The sequence below is a fragment of the Leucopleurus acutus genome (assembly GCF_964270905.1).
Source record: "Leucopleurus acutus genome assembly, chromosome: 16".
Classification (NCBI taxonomy): Eukaryota; Metazoa; Chordata; class Mammalia; order Artiodactyla; family Delphinidae; genus Leucopleurus; species Leucopleurus acutus.
In genome coordinates this window covers 71390840-71418812 of record NC_139158.1, presented here as the reverse complement: position 1 = coordinate 71418812, position 27973 = coordinate 71390840, and the positions used below count along the sequence as shown (strand labels likewise).

Here is a 27973-nt window from a genome sequence, read left to right as displayed (position 1 = left end):
GGAAGGAGCACGCTGGCTGCATCCCCTGTCCTAAGCAGGGGTCTGAGATGAGGCCAGGCCTGACCAGGGCTTGGGAGAAGCTAACGGGGCTCCTTGTGGCACCGGGGGGAGGGCTGGGCCAGCTCAGAGGTGGGACTTTGTTCTGTTAGCACCAGGAATCGCCCGCAGCTGCAGCCGGACTCGGAGACAGGACAGTGGGTGGCCCTGCTCTGTCTCCACCTGAGCAGTCTGGGGAGGGGCCGGCGGCACAAGGCTCCCTGCAGGCGGTCATCTTTGTGTGATTCTCAAATTCACAGCCTAGACTCGGCCCCCCAGCCCCCTGTAAACATGAGAATGGGCTCGTGACTGCCAAGCCCCTAAGACAAGATGAGGGTCCGAGATGTGTGGCTGGGCTTCAGGCGGCCCAGGAGCTGCCGGGCTTTCTCCTGCATGAAGAGCTGGTCCCTGGTGCCCCCGCAGGCCACCACCTTCCAGGCACTGGTCATCTGGGAGGAGGCAAAAGGGTTACCATCCAGGCAGGGGCAGCGTGCTCCCAGGGAAGCCTGGCGACTCTGGTCGGGGAGGGGTGGGGACATTTCTATGACGCTCCCTCCCTCTAGAAGCCACAAGTCTTTCTGTGCTCACTGCACCTTCCTGGTGGACCTGGGGAAGTCACTCCCATCTCTGGGAGTCCTCAGATGTCAAGCAAGGAGGCTAGACCAGGCCACAAGCCCCCCCACCCCCACCCCTACTACGCGGCACCAGCCTCCGCATGAGGAAAAGCTACAGCCACGCAGGCTGGTGAGGAGCAGAGAGGTGTTGAGCTGTGCAGATGGTGAGAGGAGCAGGCAGGGCACACCTGCCTCCAAGGACAGAAGTCACAGAGACAATGTCTTAATTACGAGTGAGGCCACATCATGAAGGGGGGGCTTAGTGGAGGGCGTGGTCTCTAGTACACAGATTCCCTGAGGGAGTGACGTCTGGACAGAGATGTGAAACCTAGGTTAATCAGGAAGAGGCAAAGCCTGTGCAAAGGCCCTGAGGTGTGAAGCGCACAGAGCAAGGGTCCGAGGAGGATGCACTCACAGGGGCAGGAGTTAGAAAGTGGCCTCGGGGCTTCTGGGCTGCAGGCTTCTCGGGCTTGGCCTGCAGGAAGCCCTCGTTGAGCAGGCTGCTGTCCTCTCTGCTGCCCGACGGGGTGAGGCCAGAGGAGCCTGGTGGGATGTTGGTTGGCTGAAACCAAAACCAAATCGAAGGCTCAACGTTTTGCCATGAGCTCTTTGTGGGAAGGAGAAAACAAAACAGCAGGCACATTCCAGCACCACCACCTCTGCTGGGATCTTGGGCAGGATATTCCTTCTCTAAGCCTCAGTCTCCTCTTCCAGATGGAAATTCATTTAAAGATTCAGTAGGAAAACAGCTGTAAAGTACCTGTTTCAGAGCCTGGCACCTAGTAAACGCCCAATAATGCTGGTGCCTTTCTACATGAATCTGGTTCCTCCCCGTCCCAGGTGGAGACGAAGATGCTCCAGCTTCTCCTGGGACCAGAAACACCCACAGAGGTGCCGGCGTCGACTAGAACTCACTGGGAGCTGCACAAAGCACCCCAGGACTCCCGGACAGGCCTTTACCCTCCTAACAGCCTACGGGGCTCAGTGCCCTCATTACAGGCAAGAACCTGAGGCTCAGGGACCTAAGAGATGCCAGAGACCAGAGCCCGGTGTCAGGACTCACCCTAGGCCTCCCACTCCACCTCCTCTGCTCTTAACCACTTGCCCTAACTTTTTCTCTTTCTGCTAATTATTCTACCTGCCCAAGGCGATGCCGGTTGGTCTGGCTGGCGGGCACTGAGTCCCCAGCTGGCGGGGATGCCTGGCCAAAGGGAGGTTTGTCTGCACGGGCTACGAGAGCAGCAGGCGCACCTGCAGGAGCTGGTCAGGCAATGCTGTCTCATGAGCTCTGCCACAGCCCTCACTGTCGGCTACCAGCGGAAGACGGGCTCACCCCACTGTCTGCTGCAAGGGATCACTAGCATGGCATGGTTTCTGGGGCCCAGGCTCTGTGTAGGCAGCAGCCCCCTTGCTGGAGGTTGGCCTGGGAACTGGGAAGCACCCATGCCAGAGCTGAGGTGCCCCAATCCCCTGGCTATGCCCTGAGGCACGTCACCAACCCTCTCCTGGGTCACCCTCGGGAGCAGAACACAAGGGAAGGCGCTGGGGACTCAGAAACCACAGCTGTCAAACGGGTTCTAGCAAAGCAACTCTTGCCAAACAAACCTTTCTGTGAAAGACACAAGCAGGGCTGTCTGGACTGAAGCCAGGGGTGTGGTGCCCAGCTGCCCCCTCCCTGCTGAGCCCGGCATGTGGAAGCCCAGCCCGAGAATCACCGGACTCCACCTCCAGGGTCCTCTCCAGGCTAAAGGGCTCAAGAGGCGAAGGCCCCCAGGGAGACTCCGTCCCCCCAGCCTCCTGCAGCTCGGGTGGGGAGGAGCAGGTGGCCTCACAGGATGGCTTCTCTCCCAGACCCCTTACCAAAGGCAGAGCCTTGGGCAGCGTGGACATCATCAGCTTCACGTCCTCATCCACAATGTCGAGGGCCAGGGACTTGCGGACTTTCTTGATGGGGCTTCGCCGCAGCTGGGGGAGGAGGAGGTGCTTAGGGCAGGCGTTTGGATTCCACTGGGTCACCACCAGCGCCTGATGACGCCTGCCCCAGCTGCCCTGGTCACAGAACCAGGCCCTGGTGCAGGGGAGTCCTCGGGCATGCCCGGCTGGCGAGGATTTTCTGGGGGCGGGGAGGGGGGACCGGGACACTTTGGCCCTGCTGCAGACTGCCCACAGAGCAGACTGCCCGGCCAGACGCTCAGTGTTGGTACTGAGGACACCAACGCCACCCTCCACCCAACCTCATCCCCCAAGTCTCTACTGCACGAAACGCTCCCCTAAACAGCCAAGTTACAGCTAAAACACCTACCTGCCGGTGAGTGACACGGAGATGTGGGACCCCACAGGACACAGGCTGTTAAAGGAATGCTCAGCCCCACCCCCGCACTTCCTATAAGCAGGCCAGGGTCAGCTCCAATGCCAGGGAGGGCCTCTGAGACTAGTACTCACCCCCCAACCCAGCACTGTGCCCCAAACAGGTGCCACCGCGGCTCAGAACCACCTTCGGACACAGAGAGGCCATGGAGGGTCCTGGCCATGCTCTACGTACAGGCCCAGGGGCCCAGCCCAGTGGGTCCCTCCCAGCCTGGCCACCCACATTCCCACCCACCCTCCACACCGGCACACTCCCGTCTTCCCTGCCCCCAGGAGGGCACCTGGGGAGAAAGGGGCACAAAGACACACCCTCCACCCTGGCACACTCCCGTCTTCCCTGCCCCCAGGAGGGCACAGAAAGGGGCACAAAGACAGAGGGGACATAGAGCCACCTGCTGTTGGGAAACCCCACGTGCCCGGTGGCGGGAGAGCTTGTCCAGTATGGCCCGGCCCTGCCCAGAGCAGCTCCCCACCTCACCGGAGCCCGCTGTCCCCCACCTGCTCACGCAGCCAGGACACCTGGCTGGCTCCATACGAAGGATTTCCCTTGAGATCCTCTTTGTGCCCTTTCTACCCCCGTAACACCGTATGTATTGAGGCACTAGGGTGTTTGCCATTTCCACCCATTGCACTCCTGGAGGGAGTGACCACTCTGGGTCTTGCTTACTGTTCTGACGACCACCCCCAGCCCAGAGCCCGCTTCAGAGGGGTCCAAACAGTGCTGAATAAGTGAGGCACCAGTTCAAAGGGGAAGAGGGAAGGGTCCCAGGCACCAAGGCCTTACGTTGGTTGGTTTCACGGACAACCACTCTGCAGGAACAAAGGGCCAGGGCCATAGTTCCACTTCCCCTGGTGCCTTATGTCTACCAGACCCGCTCCCCGCTCCACCAGCCACTCACCCCAGCCTTCCTCTTCTGCTTCTCGGGCCTCACTTCATCCTCAATGATGAGCTCGATGCCGGCCTCAGAGCGCAGCACCTCCTTCAAGTCCTCCTCCAGGTGCGGGGTCTGGGGCTACAGGCAGGGATGTGAGTGAGGCCCTGCACCCAGACCGTAGGACACAGGCAGAGCCCGCTCACGGGAGCGGCGGGGCAGACCCAGGCAAAGCAGGGAGGAGGCCCAGTGCCGGGACACTGGCCTCACACACAGTATCCATGGCCACTAACTGTCCTGCCTGGGACACTGGCCTCTGCTCACCGAGAGCCGCACAGGCCCGGACTGTCCCCACTTGACCACAGCCAACCTCACACAACCCGGGGAAAGAGCTGTCTACCTCTTCCACGAGGTAGAAACGGAGGCTCAGAGAGGGCGAGACCCCAGCCCAAGGCCACACAGCTGTGAGGTTAGAACCTGGATGCACACAAAACCCTAACTCCTTCACCCCTCGGTCCCATAGTAATGGGGACATTGATTCCATTTCCCTTTCTCGGGCCTGGGGGCTCAGGTGGCAGAGACCAGGGGAGGGAGAGAGTTACTGAGCAGCAGGTGTAGGGTACAGTAACACCCAAGAAGTCACTCTAAAAGCCCCCATGTGGGCTTCCCTGGTGGCGCAGTGGTTAAGAATCCGCCTGCCAATGAAGGTGACATGGGTTCGAGCCCTGGGTCTGGGAAGATCCCACATGCCGCGGAGCAACTAAGCCCGGACGCCACAACTACTGATCATGCGAGCCACAACTACTGAGCCCACGTGCCGCAACTACTGAGCCTGAGCTCTAGAGCCCGTGAGCCACAACTACTGAAGCCCGCACGCCTAGAACCCGCGCTCCACAACAAGAGAAGCCACCGCAACGAGAAGCCCACACACTGCAACGAAGAGTAGCTCCCGCTCGCCACAACTAGAGAAAGCCCGCGCACAGCCACGAAGACCCAACGCAGCTAAAAATAAAGAAATTAATAAATTTATTAAAAAAATAATAATAAAAGCCCCCATGTACTTGAACTATCACTGCCAAGGGCAGATTCACCCTCCAGCCATGCCTGGAGAGCACGTAGACCTCTTAGTATCCGGGAGCCGAACCCCACTCAGACAGGAAAGGGCAGTGCTGACTGGGGCCTGGCCTGGGGCCTGTGCAACTCCACCAGCTGCATCCCAGCATGGGGAGACCACGGCTCCACCACCCAGACCCCACGTGGTGAGCATGGAGGGGAGCTCGCTGCAGGCTTTGTCCACAGGAAATGCTTCTCCACAACCTGCCTTTCTCCCACCTTCAGCTGGTTTCTAAGACACAGCCTATTTCAGAAAACCCGGGGTGCCAGCTCTCTCTTTTGCCCTTGGGGAAAGCAGGACCGTCCCACGAACCAGGAAGAGTCAGGGGAGAAGGGCCGTTCTCACACTGCTGGGGAAGCACGCCAGGAGGTGTCTCCTCACTGGCGAGCCATCTCCAGCCCACCCCTGAGTGCTTTCCCGTGTTTTGCAAAGGACGGGCAGTTGGTCAAAAGGCTTCGGTTTGAGGAGCAATTCGCCACTTTCTTGAACTAGCCCCAGCGCCCGAGCAGGTCCTTCTCCGTCCCAACTCCTGCCCATGTTCCGCTTGGCATGGCCACGTGCTGAGTATTTAGTCATTTATGCACTTACATGCTGAATGCCAGCTTCCACCACCCCAAACTCCCAGCTTCACCAGGACGCCACCGTGGCTCCAGCACCCAGCACCGCCTGGCACGTGGCAGCTGCTCAAGAGAGGTCTGATGAACTGGTAACTCCACCCCGGGGGCCCCATTTGTAAAACTAGGGTATCTGCAAGTTCTCAAGGCTGTTGGGAGAATCTAATGAGATCTCGGAGGGACGGGGCCCTGCGAACCGTAAATGGCTGGACGGCCAGCCCGGCCGTACCACGTACCAGGGGCTTTAGTGGTCCGTACTTCTCCAGGGCGTTCTTGAACGGGGTCGGTGTGTGAGGAGTGCTGTCCCTGGAGTACTTCTGATCTGGGGTTACAAACCTGCCGGGGACAGAGGAGGCGGCTTCACGACGGGGCTGGGGGCAGACACCAGCTGCTCTGCTGCAGGCCGCCCGTGAGTCCCACACCGCCCTCCACCAGACCTCTGCCTCAGCAGCAGGGAGGCCACCCCCAGACACAGTCTCTTCCCATCACACTTGCCCACACACCCACCTCCCCACCCCCGAAGGGAGTTACGGGGGCTGAGAGGAAGGGCTATCCTCAGAAACGGGAAAGGGTCTGAGAGGGTCCAGCACACCCGAAAGGCTGGAAGAACTACTGAGAAGGCTGCTGTCACTAGGATTCTCCATAAAACAAGGCCGGCCTGTGGCCACACTGCAGAACCAGCGAGAGAAGGGGGAGGCGAGGAAGGTGGGGATCCAGGAAGACCGCATCCCTCTCCAACCTCTCTCCGGAGAAGCAGCGACTCCTTTTGTGGTTCCAGCTGTCTGTTTAAGAACTTCAAGTCCAGGATTTTGGCTTGAATAGAGAATCATTTCTCATGAAACGTTATCTAAGTATCAATTCTTTTTCTTGCTTCCAGCATATGTTTAAGAGCTTAGATTTGAAGTCCAGGATTTCGGCTTGAAAGGAGAATCATTTCTCATGAAGCCTACTTATGGTAAATGTTAGATCAACTCTTGAGAGACTGACTTCTGACCAAGCGATTCATACATCTTTTCTGAAATTACGTACCATTACAAGAACTAAAACTCCTGAACTGATTCCTGAATTACAACTTAACTGCTGAAACATGAATAGCAATGCTTCTTCCCCGGCACATGTAACAAGCAGAAGACCAGTTAAGTAACTCTCTCTACCTGGAATTCAAGATGACACAAGGGAGGAAACTTATTGTGAGAGCACCTCCACAGAAGCAGGTAAGCAACCTGTACAGGCTGGAGGTGAAACGCTGTGCTTCACACACACGGGAGGCGGGGCACGGCCGTCCCCCCTGACTAAGCACCAGAGAGACGAGAGAACCGGGGGCCCTTCTGTCCTCCACGCAGGGCTACTCAAACACAGCGGATCTGCACTTGAAACTTATAAAGGATGCAGAGATTAAATTTTTCGTGGCAGTGTGGACTCTCTCCATTTCTGAGATTAGAAAACCAGCAAGTTAAAAAATAAAAAACGGGGAATTCCCTAGTGGTCCAGTGGTTAGAATTCCGCGTGCTTTCACTGCCGAGGGCGCAGGTTCAATCCCTGGTCAGGGAACTAAGATTCCTCAAGCCATGCGGCGCGGCCAAAAAAAAGAAAAAAAAAAAGAAAGAATTAGAACAGAGGTGAAGCAGCAGACTACCCTGACGGAAGTGAAGAGGTGTGGTGACCAGGAGGAGGCGGCCTTCCTGTAACAGAGTCTCAGGCGGTTTTCCAAGGGGTCCCTCCCCCAGAGAACCTCCTGCGCCAGGCCGGCCACTGCTTGGGGAGGGGCAGGCCCAGTGCAGGTGGGGCAGGGGCACAGCACTCACGCAGCGTGTTTCTGGTGCAGGGGCGTCTTATCCCGGTGCAGTGGCGTGGTGACCACCACCTTCTGGCTGCACACGGGGGTGGACGTCAGCGAGGGGCCCTCCAGCTCTAGTGTGTCCTGTTTGTTCCAGAAGTTCAGAAACTGCCAGGAAGACAAAGGAAACAAGACAAGGTGATGACCTCAGAGCCCACCGGCAGGCGCCAGAGAGCAGAGGCCAGGACAGATGGGCAGGGACCACTGAGCAGGTCCATGTAGACCCCAGGCTGGGCATCACCCAATCCTCGCTTTGCCAGGATGATGGGAGGTCCATCTCCCACCCCCACGTGCTGCTGACGGTGTACTTAAGGCAAAGGAAGCTGACCGAGAGCAGCTCCTTTTCAGAAAAGAAAGTAGCTCTTAAATGAACTGCGACAGAGGGTCAGTGATGATGGAGATGGTGACATCAACACTTAGACACACCCTCTCACACCAGAGCTGAGCACTGCACACTGAGAATTTCACATAGTTTTCACAGATCCTCTGAAATGTAAAGATTACGATCCCCCTTTACAGATAAGAGAGGTTTGGATTCTTGCGCTGAGTGCTAGAGACAGGGGCGGGACTCAAACCCAGATCTGAAGCACCACCCTCTCCCCTCTGCCCAGAAGGTGCCCTTGGCAGCTCAGGGCCACCTGCAGCCCTCAGGCCCACTGCCCTCTGCAGGGTCCCTGGGCAGGGCAGCTGCACCCCGTCACCCTGGGCTGCTCTCTGGGCAGCTCCAGCCCTGCTGTCTTCCTTCTCCAGCCAGCAGCCCTCATGGGGGGCCTGCTATGGGCTAAACTGTGTTCTCCCCAAATTCACATGTTTACACCGTAACTCCCAGTACCTCAGACTGTGACTGTATTTGGAAATGGGCCTTTAAAGAGGTGATTATGGTAAAATGAGGCCACATGGGTGTGCCCTGATCCAATAAGACTGGTGTCCTTAGAAGAAGTTTACAAAAGAAGAGATTATAAGAGAAAAGAGATTAGGACACAGACACTGAAGGAAGACCACCTGAAGACACAGAGAGGAGATTACCACCTAGAAGCCAGAGACCTCAGAAGAAACCAATCCTGCTCACACCCTCTCGGACTTCTAGACTCCAGAACTAAGAAAATGAGTCCGTTGTTCCAGTCCCCCTGTGTGCAGTTCTTTGTCACGGCAGCCCAAGTGAACTAACACAGGGCACCTTGCAGAACCACCAGACATCCCGATACAAAGGCCTGGCCACAGTCCTTCTACAGCAGAAAGGGTGGCCTCTGGAAACATGCCACCACTGGGCCTCATTCTCTCACGTCCCCACAGGAGGGAGGAGACCCTTGAGACCCAAAGCCGCTGCCCCCCTCTTGCCCCACCCCTCCAGTCTATCCCCCACCCACAGCCCCCAGCGCATGCACACCCGCTAGCTGTACCCAGGACTCCCCGAGGCCCCAGCCCCCATCCCTCAACCCTCCTCCTGTCCCCATCAGTCCTCCTGCCCCCCATCCGTGAGTCCCAGCTCCGGACTTCACACCACACTCTGCTCTCCCCTTGACTCCAAGCCTTTATTCAAGCCGATCAATCGGTCAGCAACCCCCACCTGAGACACCACTCTGAGTGCCTCCCTCACCACTAGGAAAGACAGGGCCCCCAGGCTCCCCCAGCACTGTGTCTATTACAAACAGAGCCTGGGAAGCAGTACTCAACACAACAAGCTCTCAGCGACTCAAGAACTGCTCCTCTCACAGCACTTTCCTCAGGACATGGTGACCACCAAGTCCCCCACCCCAGCCATCCTCTCCATGGGCAGGGCTGTCATCAGCCCCTTCGCTCCCCAGGGCTGGCAAACCTGCTATAAAATCGGTGCTCAGTAAACTCACTCTTAACACACGCCGAGTCCTCTTCCCTTCTCGGCCCGTTTATCACCCTCTGCCCCCAGCTCCAGCAATCCCCCTGCTCATAGAAGCCCTGGCTGACACCCTTCCCCGACTAGATGCACCCGAAGTACCAGAAGCCGCCTTTTTTACTCCATTCAGCGCGTTTATTTGGGTCCTTTTTTATTAACTGGTCTTCCCATCAGCACGGACACTTCATGAGGGCAGGGCCAGGCCCGTTTCTGCCCTCCAGGGTCCCCAGCACTGGGCACAGGGGGGCTGTCACCCGCGCCCAGAGAACGGTCGGGGTGGGGTCCACGCACCTGGGAGGGCGAGAAGGGCAGGGTCTTGACGGGCGTGCTCTTCGGGGTGAGGCTGTTGCAGGAGTCCAGGAAGGACAGGCTGGCGCTGTTCTCCGTGACAGGTGACAGGGCAACTCGCCTCTTCTTCTGCCGCTTGAGCACCGAGGGCGGCGTGCTGATGCCCGAGCCCCCCACGTCAGTGCTGGGGGAGATGGGGATCAGCTCGCCCCGGCTGCTCCGGCTCAGGTCCGAGATGGTGTGGCCATCCAGGCGGTACTCGGTCACGCTGGGCACAGCGGCGGCAGGCTGGCGGGGTGGCGGGGCCTGCTGCTGCTGCTGCTGCGATGGGTGGGGCTGCACCAGACTGCCGCCAATGCTGCCCTCTGCGGACGGCTCCTCGGGGAGGTCAAACTTACTCAGGTCACACCAGGCATCGGGGTCCTGCCCAGAGAGGGGGTTTAGGAATAACTGCAACGGCTCTGCTTTTCTACCGGTTCATATACCACAGGGCTCATTCGTTAAAGGAAAATACACAAGCATCAAGCATGATCCTACAGGGACTTCCCTGGTAGTCCAGTAGTTAAGACTCCACGCTTCCACTGCATGGGGCACGGGTTCGTTCCCCGGTCAGGGAACTAAGATCCCGCAAGCCGCGTGGCCCAGCCAAAAAAAAAAAAGGACGATCCCACAGCCCAGAAACCATCACCCTTAACATTGGCCTGCCCTTCCTCAGATCCTTCTTTGTATCTGTATTTGGAAACATAACTGAAGTCATATCGTGCCCGTGGCTGCTTGCTGTTACTTACAAAAATGTTCTGTACGTTTTTAAGATATACAAAAAGCACAAAGAAAAACACAAAGAAAACTCACATACCCATCAATAAGCCTAAGAAATAAAACCTTGTCACTAAAGCTCCAGGTCACCTGGCACATCCTCTGCCCGCATGCAGGATATCACGGCCTGAATCTAGTATTTACCATCTTTATGCATTTGTTCATCAATTACCACTTACATGTGTCCCTAAATATTTAGTATTTCCAATGTTTCTAACTTTAGTACAAATCATTTCTAGTTAACTTCTTTTTTCCATTTAAAGTTTCGATAAAGCTGGAATAATGATTGCACCTCATTCTATTACCTATGAGTTTAATATTTACTATCAATATTAGTTGTTATTATAGTGAAAAAAGGTCAACTTTTAACAATTTTAAGGGCTGTAAAATGTACCATCATTTGGACATGTTACATAATTGTCCCCTTTCTATAGGACATTAGGTTTTCCCCCCTAATTCTTAAAAATTAAAAATAGCATCTTTATGAACATCTTGGATGTAAATCTTCTCCTGCGTTTGTAGCTATTTCCTTAACAGAGAACTGGAAGTGAGGCTTTGGGCCCAAGGCCGTGAGCAGGTTGAAGGGTCTTGCTTTGCCAGCCACGTACCCAGAGCGCACCACTGGGCTCCATGACCCTGCGCCTCCTTGGGTGCTTCACCTACACTGTTTCCAACCCCACAGCCACCCTGCTAGAGAAGCATTACTTTCCCCTCTCATACTGAGGAAGCCAGGTCAGAGAGGGTATGATCGCCCTGAAGTCACTAAGTTTCCAAGAGCAATTCTAAGAGGCACGCCCACGTCTTTCTGCCCTTGCCCAGTAAACTACAACCCAGCCCAAAGGCTTCTGGATACAGAAGTTTCCACTGGTCCCTGGAGGTCTGGCCCTGAATGGACCAAGACCCTAGTGGTGATTTCTATTTCTGGTCCTTGGAGCTCAAAGAAGCCTGGCAAGTTCACTGCTAAGGGTGGAGGCCGGCTCAGAGCTGTGCCGTCTCCAGGCATTCCTCCCAGCAGCCAACCCCAACCTCAGAGAGGCCCGGAATGGATGGCATCTAACAGACCGGAGCACATGCTACAAGGACTGCCCGGAGAGACAGACGGCAGTGTTTCTGCAACTACTATCGCTCCCCATCAGTCGCTGAAGGTCATCGTGGAGAGCTCGAGCTCGGCACTCACCAGCTGCGTGACACTGGACAAGCCTCCTAACCTCTCTGAGCTTGAGCTGAGTCCACCACCCACTTCACCGGCACCAGCAATGCAGAGTGGGCCCACTCTCATCTCAACCCTTCCTCAGAGCCCAAAGGAGTGACAGCCCACGGTGGCCCCGGAGCTATTTGCTGAACAGACTGACACACGCATCGCTACTCTGAAATCCCTTGTAGTGAAGGGGACATCACAGTCCCAGCCACTAGGGGCAAGAGGTGAGACCCAGAGCCAGAGGGTCTGAGCAGACAGCCCACCTGAGACCCACCCCACCATCCAAACGCTCATTGGGCAGGAAGTGGAGCACAGCATGATGGTTAAGACCTTACTTGCTGTGTGACCTTTGACCTTTGGGTACACTTACTTGATCTCTCTGAGCCTCAGTCTCATCTGCAAAACACAGAAAGGACACCCCTCACAGGATACCGTGTGGACTATATGTTAAACCCACAGCCTGGTATTTAGCAAATGCTCAATAAACAACATCAATATTCTCAGCCAATAGGAGGAAGCCCAAGTGGGAAGGTGAGTATGGGCGCTGCCCACTGAACCCCTCTACCCCTGGTCGCCGGCCTCTTGCCCACCACCTCCTAAAACCCACTTCACACCACAGGCCTGGCTGATGGACCTGGGAGGTCACACCTTGGTCACACCCCCCACCGGGGTGCCTTCCCCAACGGGGCACAACCCACAGGCAGCGCGGCCCCAGGGGCAGCTGTACCTGAGTAATCAGGACCCGCTCACCACTGCAGCCCCAAGCCCTGGCCCTTCCCAGGGTCCTCTCCAGGGACACCCAACCACCTGTGCTGCCACAAACACCAGTGCCCACCCGGGCTGTGTTACCGCTTCAAACACCCTTCCCCATCAGCCCTGAGGACTCTGTCGTACGGCTTCCACCGTGAGCCCTCCCAGCCCACCCTGCGCTGTACAGGTGAGGCAGGAGCTCCCCGAGGGCAGGCGCTGCACAGCCACTATCTTGGCCCTGGTGCTGGGCTGGGCACTCGGCACCAGCTGAGCCACATCAGCGAGACAACGGAAGGACGGACGCCTACGGAGAGAAAGTGCTCCCTGCTGGGGGTGCTCGGGGCCCACTGTGAAGCGCCGTGACCAACATTACCGACTCGATCAAGTCCAGGGCTTCAGAGAGGCTGGAGCCCACGGCAGGGATGAGGAGGTTTGCGGCCTCCACCACCCACTTGTAGGGCAGGCTGGTTTCCGGCGAGGAGCCCTCCTGGTCTTCACGCTTGGGGAAGTCCTCCAGCGGCTCTGGCGTCCGCACTCCATCCAGCTCTGTGGGGACGGGCTCCTGCTCCTGGGAGGGGGCAGCCACCGTGGCCTCCTCCTCACTGCTCTCCTCTTCCTTCAGGGCAGGGAACGCCGGGGGCCAGCCGGTCACGAGACTTCCCTGGTGGGCACAGGGCACGCGGTTTGGATTTTTCGTTATGAGATATAAACTATGCCGTATTCCAGCTAACAGTGCACAACCCGAATCTAATAATAAGGAAACTCAAGTGAACCTGAACTGAGAGACAGTCTATAACATAACTAGCCCTACCTTATGCTTCAAAAACATCAGTATCGTGAAAGGCTCGGAAAGGCTGATGAACTATCCCAGATAAAATTAGACGAAAGACATATGACAACGAAGCAGTGTCTAAACCTGGACTGGATCATGGGCAGGAAAAAGTGAAATCTAGACGGTAGGTTAGTCAAAAGTCCCCACACCAATGTTAAATTCCAAGTGCGTACTGTCGTCACACAGGTGAATGTCCTTATTTTGAGGAACACACACTCAAGTATTAAGAAATAAAAGGCACAATGTATGGAATCAACTCTCAAATAACTCAGGTTAAAAAAATATGCATATTGGAACTTCCCTGGTGGTCCATGGCTAAGACTCCAGGCTTTCGCTGCAGGGGGCCTGGATCCGCGTGCCACAGCCATTAAGTAAATAATTAACTACAGGGTCTTTAAAAAAAATAAATGTACGCAGAGAAAGATAAAGCAAATCTGACAAATGTTAAAAATGAATGAACCCAGTAAAGGATACAGGCGAGCAGTTTTCTTGCAACTTTTCTGTATACGTAATATTATTTCAAAATGAAAGTTTGAAAAAGGAGTGGAGACTAATTTTTTTTTTTTTTTTGAGACTGATTTTGTGACAGGAAAGAAATAAAGAAAAAGAGGTAGATCGTTAGGGCAATCGCTCTCCTGGCAGAACCTCCGAAACAAGCTTGACTCCTTGACCTGACGGCCCCTGAGGAGCCTTGCAAACAGCACAAGTGATTAACAGAGGCCTGGAGAGCGAGAAGCGGGTCCCGTGTTAACGGGGGGGGGGGGGGGGGGGGGGGGGGGGGGGGGGGGGGGACGGACGGACGGACGTGGTCTCTGGATGCAGACAGAGCTCTGCCATTTCCCAGCTCCGGCAAGCCTGTGATGAGGGTCAGTGTCCTCGCCTATAAAATGAGGACACTGAGGCTTACTGAGCAGGGAGGGCGCACAGATCAACAACTGTGTGAAAACCTTTCAACCTAATTAGTAGCTACTGTTGCCACTGCTGTCAAGTGAACAGAATGGAAATGGTTTGTGATATAAGCAAAGGAAGAAAAGGAGATAAGAGCAGATTGGATTAAAACCTTATAACTGCTATAACTGGAGGGGAAGAGTGCTATGAATACTATTTAAAAGCGACCAACATGTGATTCCCACTTCAGAAAACAGCCACTTTGGAAAAAGTTTGGCAATTTCTAATCAAGTTCAGTACTTATCATTTATAATTGCAAGCACTGACTAGTGAGGCAGTCCCATACACACAGAACAGGTGAACCTTTTCTGGCAGGCAATCTAGCAAAATGTATTAACGTCTATTTTGTTTTTGTTTTTTGGGGGGCGGGGGGCCATGCCACACGGCATGGGGGATCTTAGTGCCCTGATCAGGGAATCGAACCCAGGCCCCCTGCACTGGAAGCAGGAATCTTAACCACTGGTCCACCAGGGAAGTCCCTTATCATTTTTAAAGAATGTATCTATCTACCTCTAGGAATTTCCCAAGAGACAACTGAGCAGTGATTTAGCTACGAGGACAACATTAAAGTTTTGTTTCTAACAACAAAAAGTCAGGTGAACCTTAATTAAAGAAATTACCAGCACAATAGAACCATTAAAATGACAGTGGAGAGGAGTGGGTGAGGCTGAAACCCACACTGTAACCTGACCTGTGTGCTCAGGATCAAGGTCTGGAGCTCCCCCTGGCCCAGTAGGGCCAGCCTCCCAGACACAAAGCGCCAGGGGGGTGAAAACAGTCTAGGAAATGACTTTCAGCCAAGGAGGATTTTCAGAGACTACTGTCCACTCTGCCCTATCCTGAAAGACGACTTCTCCGTGTCTGCTGACGCACATTGTTTCTCTCTGGGGCACGGATGCTTTTTATTTAATCAGAAGTAAAAGCCTGGAAAACATATTACTTAGGCATACAAGAAACTGAGAAGTGAATTCCTCTGGTTAGGGGACCCATGGGGAATCCGGACAGGAGGGAGAAGTCCTTTTACGTTTCACTTTACAGCTTTTTCAACTGTTACCGCATAGATGCTCTCATATCTGGGAAGCAAGGAATAGTCTCTGAAGCTGAAAAATCCGGAAAGAGAGGCAAAAACATGATATAACGCTCCAGCAGGGTGTTGCAGAAGAACTGGAGCAGTGAACAGTTATTATCTGGCCAGCAGGAAAAGGAAAGGTGGAGCATTAAAAAGAACTATTCAATAGTTCACGATTACAGAAAAGATTGGAAAACAGTGTAGAGGAAGCGTGTCACCTGCCATGTACCCAGCAATGTCCCATCTTCATACTCTGACACATGTGCTTCAAATCTTTGTTTTTTAAGAATAAATCATATGAGATAGTTCAAAAATAACCATAAACACCTGAAACTACTATAATATTGTAAATCAACTATACTTCAATTTTAAAAATAGTATGCTCTGGAGTGTAGGATGGGAGATGTTAACAATTGTAAATGTAACACCATATGACTTCATTTATATGACTTTCTAGAAAATTACAGAGACAGAAAACAGATGAAGGGTGCCAGGGACTAAGGATGGGAGAAGGGCTGAAAGAACATGGGGGGTGATGGAGAGGTTGTGTGTTGACTATGGTGGTGGCCACAGGACTGTTTAAAGCTGTCATGACTCAGACCTGCACATGAAACACAGTGAATTTTACTGTATGTGCTTGTACCTCAACAAATCTGATTTTTTTTAGAATTGCATATGTGCTTTTAGTATGAAAAGGCTGGAAAGAGCAACGGGTAGGAAGGAAGCTGTTGAGGACAGCAGGAGGCTGAGGACCTCCCCACCTGACCTTTCTTCACCTGGCGTCGGCTCTGGCATCCTGCATCTGTGGACAGACGAGCACCAAGCATGGGCACAGGTGACACAGGGAAAGGCCCTCATGAGAGATGTGAGGCCACCGTGAGAACCTCTTGTAGGATTAAGGAACAGCCACGGAACAGGTGAAAAAGGAGGGGTAGGTGTTGGTGAGACGGCTTCGGATACACATGAAAACAAACCAACTAGCCCAAGCCCAGTGGCTGAGCTGCCTGACATCCCCGCCCCACTCACCTGGCCTTCTGAGGCCGGGGCACTCTGGCAGCCGTCCTTGTCCTCCAGCTCCAGCAGCAAGTACATGGGGGGCTTGCTGTCTCTGGACTCACTCAGGAAGCCTCCCGTGTCCACCTTCCTCTTGATAGTGGAGTTCCAGTGATTCTTCACAGCATTGTCTGTCCTACAGGGGCCAACCGGGGATCTTTGACCCCAGCACTGGGGCCCGTGCGCCACCGGGCGCATCACTAGCCTCCCTGAGCTGAGCTCCCACTTCTGTAAATAAGGCTTCAGCCTGAGGAGTTCTAAGGGTTCTTAGCTCTAAGATGAAGTCTGATATGCTTGCAGCCTGTAGCGGTTCACGGAGTATTTCCATACACCTCTGAGAAATAAGCAAAGGTCTTATTCAGCCTACAGGGTAAAATCCTAACACTGAGACACTCTGGGAACTCTCATTCCCTTTCCCACTCACTCCGCATTGGTAGGAGCCGTAAGCAAGCTGCCGACCGGTGGCCCCTGTCCTGAGGCTCAGTGACCTGGAACACAAGCCCTGATCACGTCCCACAGACAGAAAATGGCCAAAGAGGGCACAGAGGATCCACTACTGACCACTCTGAGCCTTGGCTTTTTTATCTGGAGAATCAAAAGACTACTTCACTCTCCATCACTTGCTGAAGATTAAAGAGGAAACATATATGGTGTAAGTCAGGAGTAGTACCCCCCACTACAGAAGCAGAAAGTAGCACAGTGGTACAGGAGTCAGGGAAGCGTGGAGGGAGAGAAGCAGACAGGGACCGCAAGACAGAGTAACAGAGCAGTAGGAGCAGACAGCAGTACGAAGCACAAAGAAGTACGAAACTACAGAAGCACACAGCAGCATCACGGTGAGTAGCACGGGGGGCTCAGCAGCGTCAGAGCCCACAGACCTACAGCAGTTCAGAAGTGCAGACACACAGAGGCGCTGCCTTCTTTGGGTTTCCGAGCAGAGTGCTTTTCCCTTGAACCGTGAACAGAGAATAGCAGCTTGACAGAGCCACCAGTCTAAGAGGAGGGTCTGGATCTCTGTTCATTCCCACTGAAGGCTGTCAGGACGCAGTGCTGACTGCGCAGGGGTCGGGGCACGGTGGGGAGGTGGCCAGGGACTGACCACAGTTGGAAAGGACAGAGAAACCTTCCCTGAGGAAATAACGTCCCCACTGAGAACCAAAGGATGAGAGCGTGTTGGCTACATCATGGGTACAAGTTAGAGGGCATCCAAGCTGCCAGGAGCACAGGGCGTTCGTGCTCAGAAAAGAGCTCTCCCATGTCTAAGGGAAGGAGGAGGTCGGAGCAGCTAAGGCCCCAAAGATGAGCAAGGGTGACGGCAGATCAAGGCGAGGCTGGTGGCATCAGCCAGGTCAGGCTGGCCACACGGGAAAGAGGCTCGAGTCCTCAACCCAAGTGTTTTCAGAAATGCCAAAAGGATAACACACTCCGGTTTGAGTTTTGGAAACAGATGATTCCAGACTCCAGGGGAAAGAGACCATCTGGCATTTTATTTCCTCTCCTTCCCAGGACCGCAATGCCATGGCAAAGAAAGGAAACAAAATAAGGTAAAAATGCACACAGACGAAAAGAGCAGGGTAGAAGACAGTGGTGAGTAAGTGGTTTTTTATAAGTTTCCAGAAGATGGAAAGCAGTTAGGGGAGCAGTGAGCAACTTAGGAGACTGGGAATTGACCCTGGAGCAGGATTCTAGCATGAATGGAGCCAAGTCGTCCTAATGCTCCCTGCAGAACACCAAGAGGCCCAGGGCTTGGAGGGGCCAGGCCCAGCGTGAAGAGTAGGGTGGAAACAGGCAATGGTTCGGACGTCCAGATCCTGGCCCTGACCTCACAGGCAGGAGGAAAGAGGTTTATTCTCTAAAAAATAACCAGGCCACCCCGGCCACAGCAGAGGGCAGGGATGGCACAGAGCCGAAAGTGGGACCAGATGAGAGGCTGCACAGTGAATGGGAGGCCCCCAGGCCCCCCTCCCTTCCCTGTTCCAGACTCCAAGCAGCTGGATCCCCCCCTGCCCCCGCCTCCCCTATCCCCTCCCACCCCGTCAAGAATCTGAAGGACTCGTTCGCTTCTGGGAAAAGTGAACAACTCCAGAGAAATCGGGACTGGGCCTTGGAACATCCCTGCAAAGGCCCCAGCAGGCGGCTCACCTCCCCGGCAGCATCTTGGCGATCTCGGCCCAGCGGTTGCCCAGCACCTTGTGGGCCTCGCAGATGATGCGGTCCTCTTCCTCCGTCCAGCAGGACTTCTTCACTTCGGGGTTGAGGTGATTGTGCCAGCGCTCGCGGCACTGCTTCCCCAGCCGGCCCTTCAGGTGCTTGGCGATCAGCGTCCACTGCTTCGTGCCGTACTTCTTGACCAGCTCGATGACCTCGGGGGAAAGCTGCTGTGAGGCCGGCGGGACCGGCCCTTTCCCCACCCCAGCGCCGACCAGTGGGATGTCACACACCCAAGGTCCAGCTGGACAGCCCGGCCACCACCCAGGGCAGCCTCAGCCCCTTGACTCCCGGGGGTGGGTGAAGGCCCGCCATGTGGCAGGCACTGTCCTGGGCATTACCTTCTGGTCCTCCTCTTTGGTCCATGGCCCCTTGACGAGGTCTGGATTCAAGACCCTCAGCCACCGGTACTGGCACTGCTGGTCAGTGCGGTTCTGGGAAGAGGACAGGTGCCCGTGAGAACTCCTGGGATGGTGGCCCTGGACCCTGCACACACACTGGGCTCAGGGGACACCTCAGCGGGGTTCTTTCTTGTTCCCTGCACCACCACACACTGCCTGCCCACGGGCCGGAACACGCATGGTTTCCCTGTGCTACCAGAGGGCCCGGATGGAACCAGGCAAACTCAGAACCATGTGGGAAGCCACCGCCAGCTGCCCTAACACACGGGGGCTGCCCCGTCCCAGCCCGCAGGCTACATCAGGGATCCTTGCTTGCTTCTGGGAGGGTAGTATCTCCCTGAAGGTTTCAGATCACATGGAGGAGGAGGAGGTGACGAGGGTCTGGTGACTTGGTCCCTGAACTGCCCGATGAGCCAGGAAATAAGCCAACAGCAGCTCCTGCCACATCCCCTCCCTGCCAGACGCCTGCAGTGCTGGGGGGGGGGGGGGGATCTGAGGGGGACCCGCATCACCAGGAGCCTCTAGATGCTGGACATGGTGGCACCAGCCAGCTCGGCAGGGGCCTCACCATGGAGCCTGCTCAAGTATTGTTTCCCCTCAGTTTCAGTCTCACGGTTGAGAAACCGAAACTGAGCGCCAACTCGCTCCTGACTTGCAGGAAGAAATGCAAATATGTCACTCATCTGATTTCATGATCACGGAGCCCAAGACCCCCAGGCACACGGAGGCTGCTGCGTGGAGAAGCTTACACCAGGGTGCCTTGGATTCCGGTTTGGGAAGAAAGGGCCTAGGAAGCCTGGAAGGTTGTTTTGTTGGGAGAGCTGGGGGGGACTTGGTAAGGAACCCCCCTTTCTACTCCTTGACACAAAGTCTGTCCTGGGCCCACTGTCCTGGGGGAGGGGGCCGCAGGGGGCTGCACTCACGGGAAAGTGGCTGGCCAGGAACTTCCAGTCTTGCTGTCCAAACTGCCTCACCAGGGCCCTCAGCTGCTCATCCTGCCAAAACCGGGGAGACAGAGGGCTCAGCTACACGTGTGCAGAAAACAGCTGCTCTTGACGGAGCCCTCCCCAAAGGAAACAGCCTCTCTCATCCACTCAGTCATGAAATGGTCACCTACTACACACCAGGCACGCCAGGCATGGCAGCAGGCAGCATCGGAGCTGCCCAACCTTATGGGACTTAAAGTCTAGAGGGAAGCAGATGTTAATCAAAGGCTCCTGCAAACAAAAGGAAAGGTGCTGGGGGGTACGGAGAGGTCGATGGTGAGGCCTATTTGGGGGGATCCAAGGGACAGGCTCCAAGGAAGTCCAGTGAGGCTAGAATGCAGGAAGCAAGCAGGAGGGATGCAAGAGGATTCTGGAGGGGACGGCAGGGGCCAGACCACAAGCAGAGTTGATTCGGGCCTCTGCGTCATGCAAAGCCACTGATGCACTGAAGCAGTGGGTGGTCACGGTTCAATGTGCTTGTTATGAACTTCACTTTGGCAGCTGCAGGAGAAGGGGCTACAGGTGGGCAGAATGAACGAGAGGAGGCCATTACAGGCACCTGGGCCAGAGACGACAGTGACCCAGCACTGGAGATGGGGGACATGGGCAGAATCAAGCGCACTCAGAAGGGAAGGAAAACAGTACCTGTTAAAACGTTCTCCTGAATATAAAGTACTGATTTACGCAACAACATGAAATCACAGTATCATTGTGATGAGGGAAAGAAGCCAGACATAAAGAGTATACATTGCATGATTCTGCGCTTAAGAACTTCTAGAAAATGTGAACTAAGCTATAGGGACAAAAAGATAGTCAGGGGTGGTGGTAGGGAGAAATGGACAGCAAAGGGAGCAAGAAATGCCTGGGGTGATGGAAGCGCTCTACGATGACGGTGCTGGGAGTTTCATGGTAGCACGTCCATTGAAACTCACTGAATTGTACTTTAATGGTTGTAGTTGACTGTATGTAAAGTATTCTTCCATCGAATCAATTTTTTAATATCTTATAATATATAAAGGAAATGTAGGAAATTCCCTGGCGGTCCGGTGGTTAGAATTCCGCGCTTTCACTGCCAAGGGCCTGGGTTCAATCAAAAAAAAGAAAAAGAAGAAAATGTAGTATATCCATACAGTAGAACATTATTCAGCCTTAAAACAGAAGGAAATTCTGTTGCAAGATACAAAGTGGATGACCCTTGAAGACATTATGCTAAGCGAAATAAGCCAGACACAAAAGGACAGCGTATGAGTCCACTGTTGTGAAGAATCTGAAGCAGTCAAATCATAGAAACAGAAAGTAGACAAAGGTGGTTGCCAAGGGCTAGGAGGAGGAGAGGGGGGAATTAAGTGTTTAATGATTCAGTTTTGCACGCTGACAAAGTTCTAGAGACCTGCTGCACGGTGGGAATATACTTCACGTACTGAACTGTACACTTAAAAATAGTTACGATGGTACATTTAACGTTAGGTGTTTTTACACACACACACACTTTCTCTCTCTCTCTTTTTCTCTCTCTCTCCTGGACAGAAAAAAAGGCCACCAGAGAAATCCAGACCCTCAACTGCAGCCTGGCCACAGCCCAGCATCGGCTGGACAAAGTCCCCATAAATCCTGTAGCTGAGCCAGCCCACGGCCACACAGCCAGCCCCGGACACCCTGCCCTCCCCTGCCGCCTGCCCGACCTGGCCAGGCCAACCCCTGCCTTCCGCCCATGTTCCCTGTGTCCATCTCCAGCACCACCATCCTCCCCGACAACTGCGGGGGGGACACTTTCGTCTCCAGCTCCTGCCGGACCCCATGGGCCCCCTCCACCTGTCCACTCCCGCCTGCACTGTCTTTGTCCCTCCGCAGCCATCTTCTCCCACCTGCCCAGCACAGCAACCTCTCCAACTCCCTCAGCTTCAGGCTGCCCCCAAATCCCTTACCCACCCTACACACAGCAGACTAGCTCCCTGGAGCCCAGCTGTGGTCATGTCCCACATCTGCTTCAAAAACCTTCAATGGCTTCACCTTGCCAGCTGAACAAGCCTACATCTCTGAGTCCGAAGTCCAAGGCCTTCCGGGATTGGACCCCATTCGATCTTTCCATCTTAATCAACCACGCTTCCTCTTTAAGGACCCTTTGCTCCAGCCAAACGGGGGGGGGGGGTCCTCTTGCTTTTCTCCACCTGTAACCCATTTCTATTGACTTACCCACCATTTTGCACACCTGACTGCTGAATTTCCAAATCCTTACTCCATGAAACTGTTCTTAACTTCTCAGACAACAGTAAACTCAACTTCTAAAAGCATTTTGGGGAATTCCCAGGTGGTCCAGCGGTTAGGACTCTGCGCTTTCACTGCTGAGGGTGCGAGTTATAATCCCTGGTCGCGGAACTAAGATCCCACAAGCCTCTAGGCCAAAAAAAAAAAAAAAGAGAGAGAGAGAGAGAAAGAGAAGGAAAAAAAAAAAAGGCATTTCGACAATTACAGGTGCCTCCTACGTCTAGGAGGCTTAGTATAAGACAGGAGAGACACCACAGTGAACACAAAAGACACCAGTCTTGGGACTTCCCTGGTGGACAGTGGTTTGGAGTCCACCTGCCAATGCAGGGGACATGGGTTTGAGCCCTGGTCCGGGAGGATCCCACATGCCGCAGAGCAACTAAGCCCGTGCACCACAACTACTGAGCCTGTGCTCTAGAGTCCACGAGCCACAACTACTGAGCCCACATGCCACAACTACTGAAGCCCATGAGCCTAGAGCCCGTGCTCCACAACAAAAGAAGCCACTGCAATGAGAAGCCTGCACAACACAACGAAGAGTAGGCCCCGCTCACAGCAACTACAGAAAGCCCGTGTGCAGCAATGAAGACCCAACGCAGCCAAAAGTAAATAAAAAAAAAAAAGACGCCGGTCTTGCCAGCACCATGATGGCCACAGCATGTCCACGGGCCTGGGCATGGTCCAGGCAGAGAGATGCTCTGGGGTAGGGACCCCATCTTGCTTGTTCTTCTAAGCCTGCAAGAGTGGAATATAGTCCCTGGTCCACAGTGGGATGAACAGAAAAGGCTGGCTTAGCACTCCTCTGAAGAAACATCTTTTATGATTTAAGAGTGTTTCACAACTCAAACAGTAAGGGGAAAAAAAAAAAAAAAAGACTTAAAACTAAACACATACAGGAAAATAGAGGTAGAATAAAAAGATAAGGCCAGTAGGAGTCTAAATTGGTACAACCAAGTCAGAAAACAACCTGACAGTTTCTAAACTAAGCATATACATACACCATGAGCGTACCTAAGTATCCTCTCTAGATGAATGAAAACATAATCCTCAAAAACACTTAGGCAAGAATTTTCACAGCCGCTCTATCCACAATAGCCAAAAACTAGAAATAGCCCAAATGCCCATCAACAAGGGAAACATACTATGGTCTATCCATACAATGGAATACTCTTCAGGAAGAAAAAATGAACAAATTACTGAATCATGCAACATTATGCTGAACAAAAGAAGCCAGATAGAAAAGAGCAGAGCTGTATGATTTCATCTGTAGGACATTCGAGAACAGGCAAAACGATCAAACAGAGAGACACTGGATGGGTGACTGCCTGGAGCCAGGAACGATGGACCACAAAGGGAACTTCCGGGGACAATCAAGGTGGTACTTATGTGAGTAATACACACTTATCAAAACTGTTGGAACTGTTCACTTTAAAAAGGTGCGTTTGACTGTGTATAAATTATACTTCATAAACTTGATTAAAGAATAAAATCAATTCAGAGCTTGCTATCGCAGACAAAATACAATGATTTTTTAAAAATGATAATGAAGAGGGGGTTTGCAGATTTGGCTAAACCTCCCAGCAGTTAAAGGACAAGAAGCACAATTAAAGTCCACGATGCAGAACACACCAGCTTTCAAGAGACACAACAGCAACGGCTGGCCCCAAGGTCTGAGAGATGCATCCCCGTAAGAGTCCTCAATACTGAGAGTGCCCAGGAATGCTCTGAGAAGAATCATCAGGGAGAACCAGAGTGCCTATCTGCTTCTTTTTTTTTGTTTTTTGGCCGCACCATGCAGCCTGTGGGATCCTAGTTCCCCCGACCAGTAATTGAACCCGGGCCCCCAGCACTGGAAGCACAGAGTCCTAAAGCTGGACCGCTAGGGAATTCCCCCATCTGCTTCTTTCATCAGCTCCTCCTCTTCATAATACTGGTCGGGGCATCAGGCAGACACAACCCAGGCTCTGTTCCTGGTCCAGCCTCCCAGCTGCCATCACCTCCACCCCCGCAGTTGCCCCTCGGTGTCACTCACCTCCTCGTGGGTCCATTTGACCTTGCACTTGCTGTCTCGCTGCTCCGGCACATCTGAATCTGTGTCCTGGTAGTGCAGCTCATCCAGCTCCTCACTGCAGGGAAAGCAAGCCAAAGGTCAAGGACATATGTCTCTCCACCTGCTGCTACATAATGGACGGACAGTGTGGACTGTGGCCATGACCTCTTTACTCTTTCATTTTCAGTTAACACTCTAATGATTTCAAAAGCTACAAGAAAAAGAAGTTAAGATTTCACCAAGGACTTCCCTGGTGGCGCAGTAGATAAGAATCCACGTGCCAACGCAGGGGACACGGGTTCGAGCCCTGGTCCGGGAAGATCCCACATGCCGCGGAGCAACTAAGCCCGTGCTCCACAACTACTAGAGCCTGCGCTCTAGAGCAGACAAGCCACAACTACTGAACCCGCACGTCACAAATGCTTAAGGCTGTGCACCTAGAGCCGGAGATCCACAACAAGAGAAGCCACCGCAAGGAGAAGCCCGCACACAGCAACAAAGAGTATCCGCCACTTGCCGCAAGTAGAGAAAGCCCGTGTGCAGCAATGAAGACCCATCACAGCCAAAAATAAATAAATAAGTTTATTAAAGAGAAAAGATTTCACCAAGAATATTATATTCAACACCAGACACCTATTTCAAATTTTCTTTTAAATAACAAAACTTTTTCAACTTGCATGGGTATTTTAAGGATTAAAGCTGATGATGTATGTGGGCTTCCCTGGTGGCGCAGTGGCTGAGGAGCCACCTGCCAATGGAGAGGACACGGGTTCGAGCCCTGGTCCGGGAAGATCCCACATGCCGCAGAGCAACTAAGCCGCTGCGCCACAACTACTGAGCCTGTGCTCTAGAGCCCGCGAGCCACAACTACTGAACCCAAGTGCTACAACTACTGAAGCCAGCGTGCCTAGAGCCCGTGCTCCGCAACAAGAGAAGCCACCACAATGAGAAGCCTGCGCAACACAGCCAAGAGTAGCTCCCACTCACTGCAATTAGAGAAAGCCATATGCAGCAACAAAGACCCAACACAGCCCAAAAAAAAAAAAAAAAAAGCTGACGATGTATGTAATCATCAAGCACCAGGATTTTAAGAAATATTGTTCAAGAAAACCATTTAAAATACATTATCTCAGTAACTATGTCCATTTTTGCATACCCCTTCTCAATCCTTGCCTACACATAGGTCTAGTTTATGGAGCTAAAAATCAGAGTACAAGCAGCTTTGAATTCTGGATGCTTTTCTTTTCTAACAGGTAATTTTCCAAGTTACTCCAAAATCTTCCTATTTATCAGGTTTAATAGTTACAAAAACGGAGATCATGCTATCCACCCCCAGGCATGTCCGGGGCTCACAAGAGCACCCTTCCAACTCCATTAGGTCACCTCTGTCAGGGACATTCCGAAGTCAGGCATTTTTAAGTGGGAAAAGCGCCTACACGGCTCCAAACAAGCAAGGCAAGCACAGGCCTCTCCAAGAGGAAGAGGACTTCCTTCTGTGGCGACGCTCCTTTCCCCTTCTCAGCATCTTCCTAATCACACCCACACTCCCCAGAGCACATTGGAAATCCTCCCTTCTCATAACATAAGCCCTTAGGCTGCAACTGCCTGTCTCCTTGACAACCTGGACAGAGGTCGGCTCCACCTCATATCTGTAGGGCCTTTGGGGGGTAGCAAAAAAATGCCTTAAGAAATGTTTGCTCTGGGAATGGCTGGACATAGGAATGAATAAACATGCAAAACTGCTGCCTCTTAGTCGATAAGAAATGCTAATACAAGTAAACTTTTTAGAATTAGGAAAGGGACAAACGGATTTCTAAACCCAGCAATACACCAGTCATAGGAGGAGCTGGAATTCAGCCTTGTCTTGTCATTCCCAACCCAATTCATGGGGTCCTCCACTATCGCAAAGTAGGAGGCAAAAAAACTCTACAAGATGCTAATAACAGAAGGAAGCTGGCTTTAACATCAACTGCCCCCCAAACTCTGTTTTGACAGAAACTACCTTTGGTTCTCCAGCACCCAGCTTCTGACAGAAGCTCAGCAAATGTTCCTTCGAGGAAGAGACTGTTTCTGTGTAACACTCTCTGGTGCTCCAAAATACTCTATTTAATGGGGAGAGCAGCTCAGACGGCTGGGAGAGTTCTGTGAGGTAATATACTTCTAGCACCAACACGATGATGACTGTCTACTTCACATGCATTCTCATTATCCCCATTTAATAGATGTGAACATTGAGGCTCACAGGGTTATGCCACCTGCCAATTCCACTAAGCCAGGCTCCAACCAGCACCTTCCAGTCCTCATCTCGTAATCCCAGCTGGAAAAGCAGAGGCTAAGTCAGTAGTGGCAACCACATGGAGGTCCAACACACCCTTTCTATGCCCTTTCATGCGCTGGGCTCTGCTCCAGATAGGGTGAGTCAGAAGCTGAGCAGGAAGTAGGGCACTGGTGCAGAGGAGAGTTACAGCGGGTCGCCGAGAATCAAACTGAATGCTGTTCCAGGGTACAGAACTCATCCCTCACCTGGTTGGGGGTGGGGGGGAGGTCCTCCACTGAGCCCCAGGGGAGAAGTAGCAGAGGACCTGGGGGTTGTCTGGGGCCTTGGTTGTTGCCTGGAGTTAACACTTCCTGAACCAGAAATTCAGGGCCTGACTAGTGCCTGCCCAGAACAACCCTTGGGAATTGGAGCTGCCCTAAGAAATTGTGGCCTGAGGAAGACACACCCTGAGCCTGAACACTGCCCAGGGATCAGATGCTTCCTTGCTGAAAGGAATTCTAAGGAAAGCCAGCAACGATTGCTTCTCAGGTCTATATGCTGGGCCTGAGAAGGCAAACATCTTCTGAAGTGGGGTTTGAAGTTATCTGGGCTGCATGAATCCAGGGAGGGAACAGGGCAGAATCCCATTGTCCTCCGTGACTCCCAGACTGGTTGAAAAGCCCAGAGCTCAGGCACCGGGTGCACAGGTCTAAGACACGGACCTGGAGCCCACAGACCTGGTTCTTGGCTTGACTCTGCTACTCATTCTCTGGCGAGTTAAGTAAGATGGAGACCGCAGTTCCTGCCTCCACCCCAGGGGCTGCTGGCACAGAGCGGTCTCGATACACATCAGTCTCTCTTCCCCTCGCCTTCAACCTCAGCTGCCCCAAACCCCTCATGTGGAACAGGAAGACAGGTCTCCGAAACGAAAACGAGCTGGGGTCCGCAACCCAGGTGGTGGGGGACCAAAAAGTCAACACCCCCGCCCCTGCATCCTTCCTAGGTCGAGGGAGGGAGCTTGGGGTTCTGTGTTTCCCCGAATGTTAAGAAATGGCCACCGGCAAATCTGAACCCCAAAAGGCTTGAACGACAACAGTCTCCCAGGCTTTGGCCGCCCGCTCGCCGTGACTTGGAAAATCACTTTCCTTCTCCAGGGGTCGCCTCCCTCACCGGTAAAGCCCCTTCCAGCTGACACCGCCGTCCCACCCCCACCCCGCAATTAGGCGGGAGACAAAATGACATCATGCAGGGCTTGGCCCGGGTCCCAGGAGACCCGCCCGCCCCAGCTCCGAGGCCCAGGGAGCCGAGCGAGGGGCCCCCGTGAGACCCCGGCTTCGCGCGCACCCCCCGCGTCTCCCCGCGTCGGGCGACACAGGACACTGCGTTTCCTGAGGACCCCACCCCCGCCCGGCTCAGAAGGGCACGGCGAGGGTGGGGGCAGAGGTCGGGGTTGGGGGGGAGGTCGGGGAGGGGGGAGGGGCCCTTAGCCTCCCGGCTCCTCTCACCCGCGTGTCCGCCGAGACAT

At 53.7% G+C, this 27973-nt stretch overlaps 1 protein-coding gene across 2 annotated transcripts; it reads right to left on the bottom strand.

Annotated features, from left to right (window-relative positions):
- Positions 1–356: 356 nt before the first annotated feature.
- MYBL2 (MYB proto-oncogene like 2) lies at positions 357–27973 on the bottom strand (the record flags this gene model as incomplete). Of its 2 annotated transcripts, XM_082857151.1 has the most annotated exons (14): positions 357–485; positions 1066–1212; positions 2511–2615; positions 3917–4030; positions 5854–5953; positions 7423–7562; positions 9619–10038; positions 12753–13040; positions 16255–16417; positions 18424–18644; positions 18831–18923; positions 19814–19885; positions 24174–24267; positions 27954–27973. In XM_082857151.1, the coding sequence occupies 14 exons, from the start codon at positions 27971–27973 to the stop codon at positions 357–359; spliced, it is 2106 nt and encodes a 701-aa protein (XP_082713277.1). The 2 variants fall into 2 exon arrangements, with proteins under 2 accessions (XP_082713277.1, XP_082713278.1); XM_082857152.1 differs by lacking the exon at positions 19814–19885.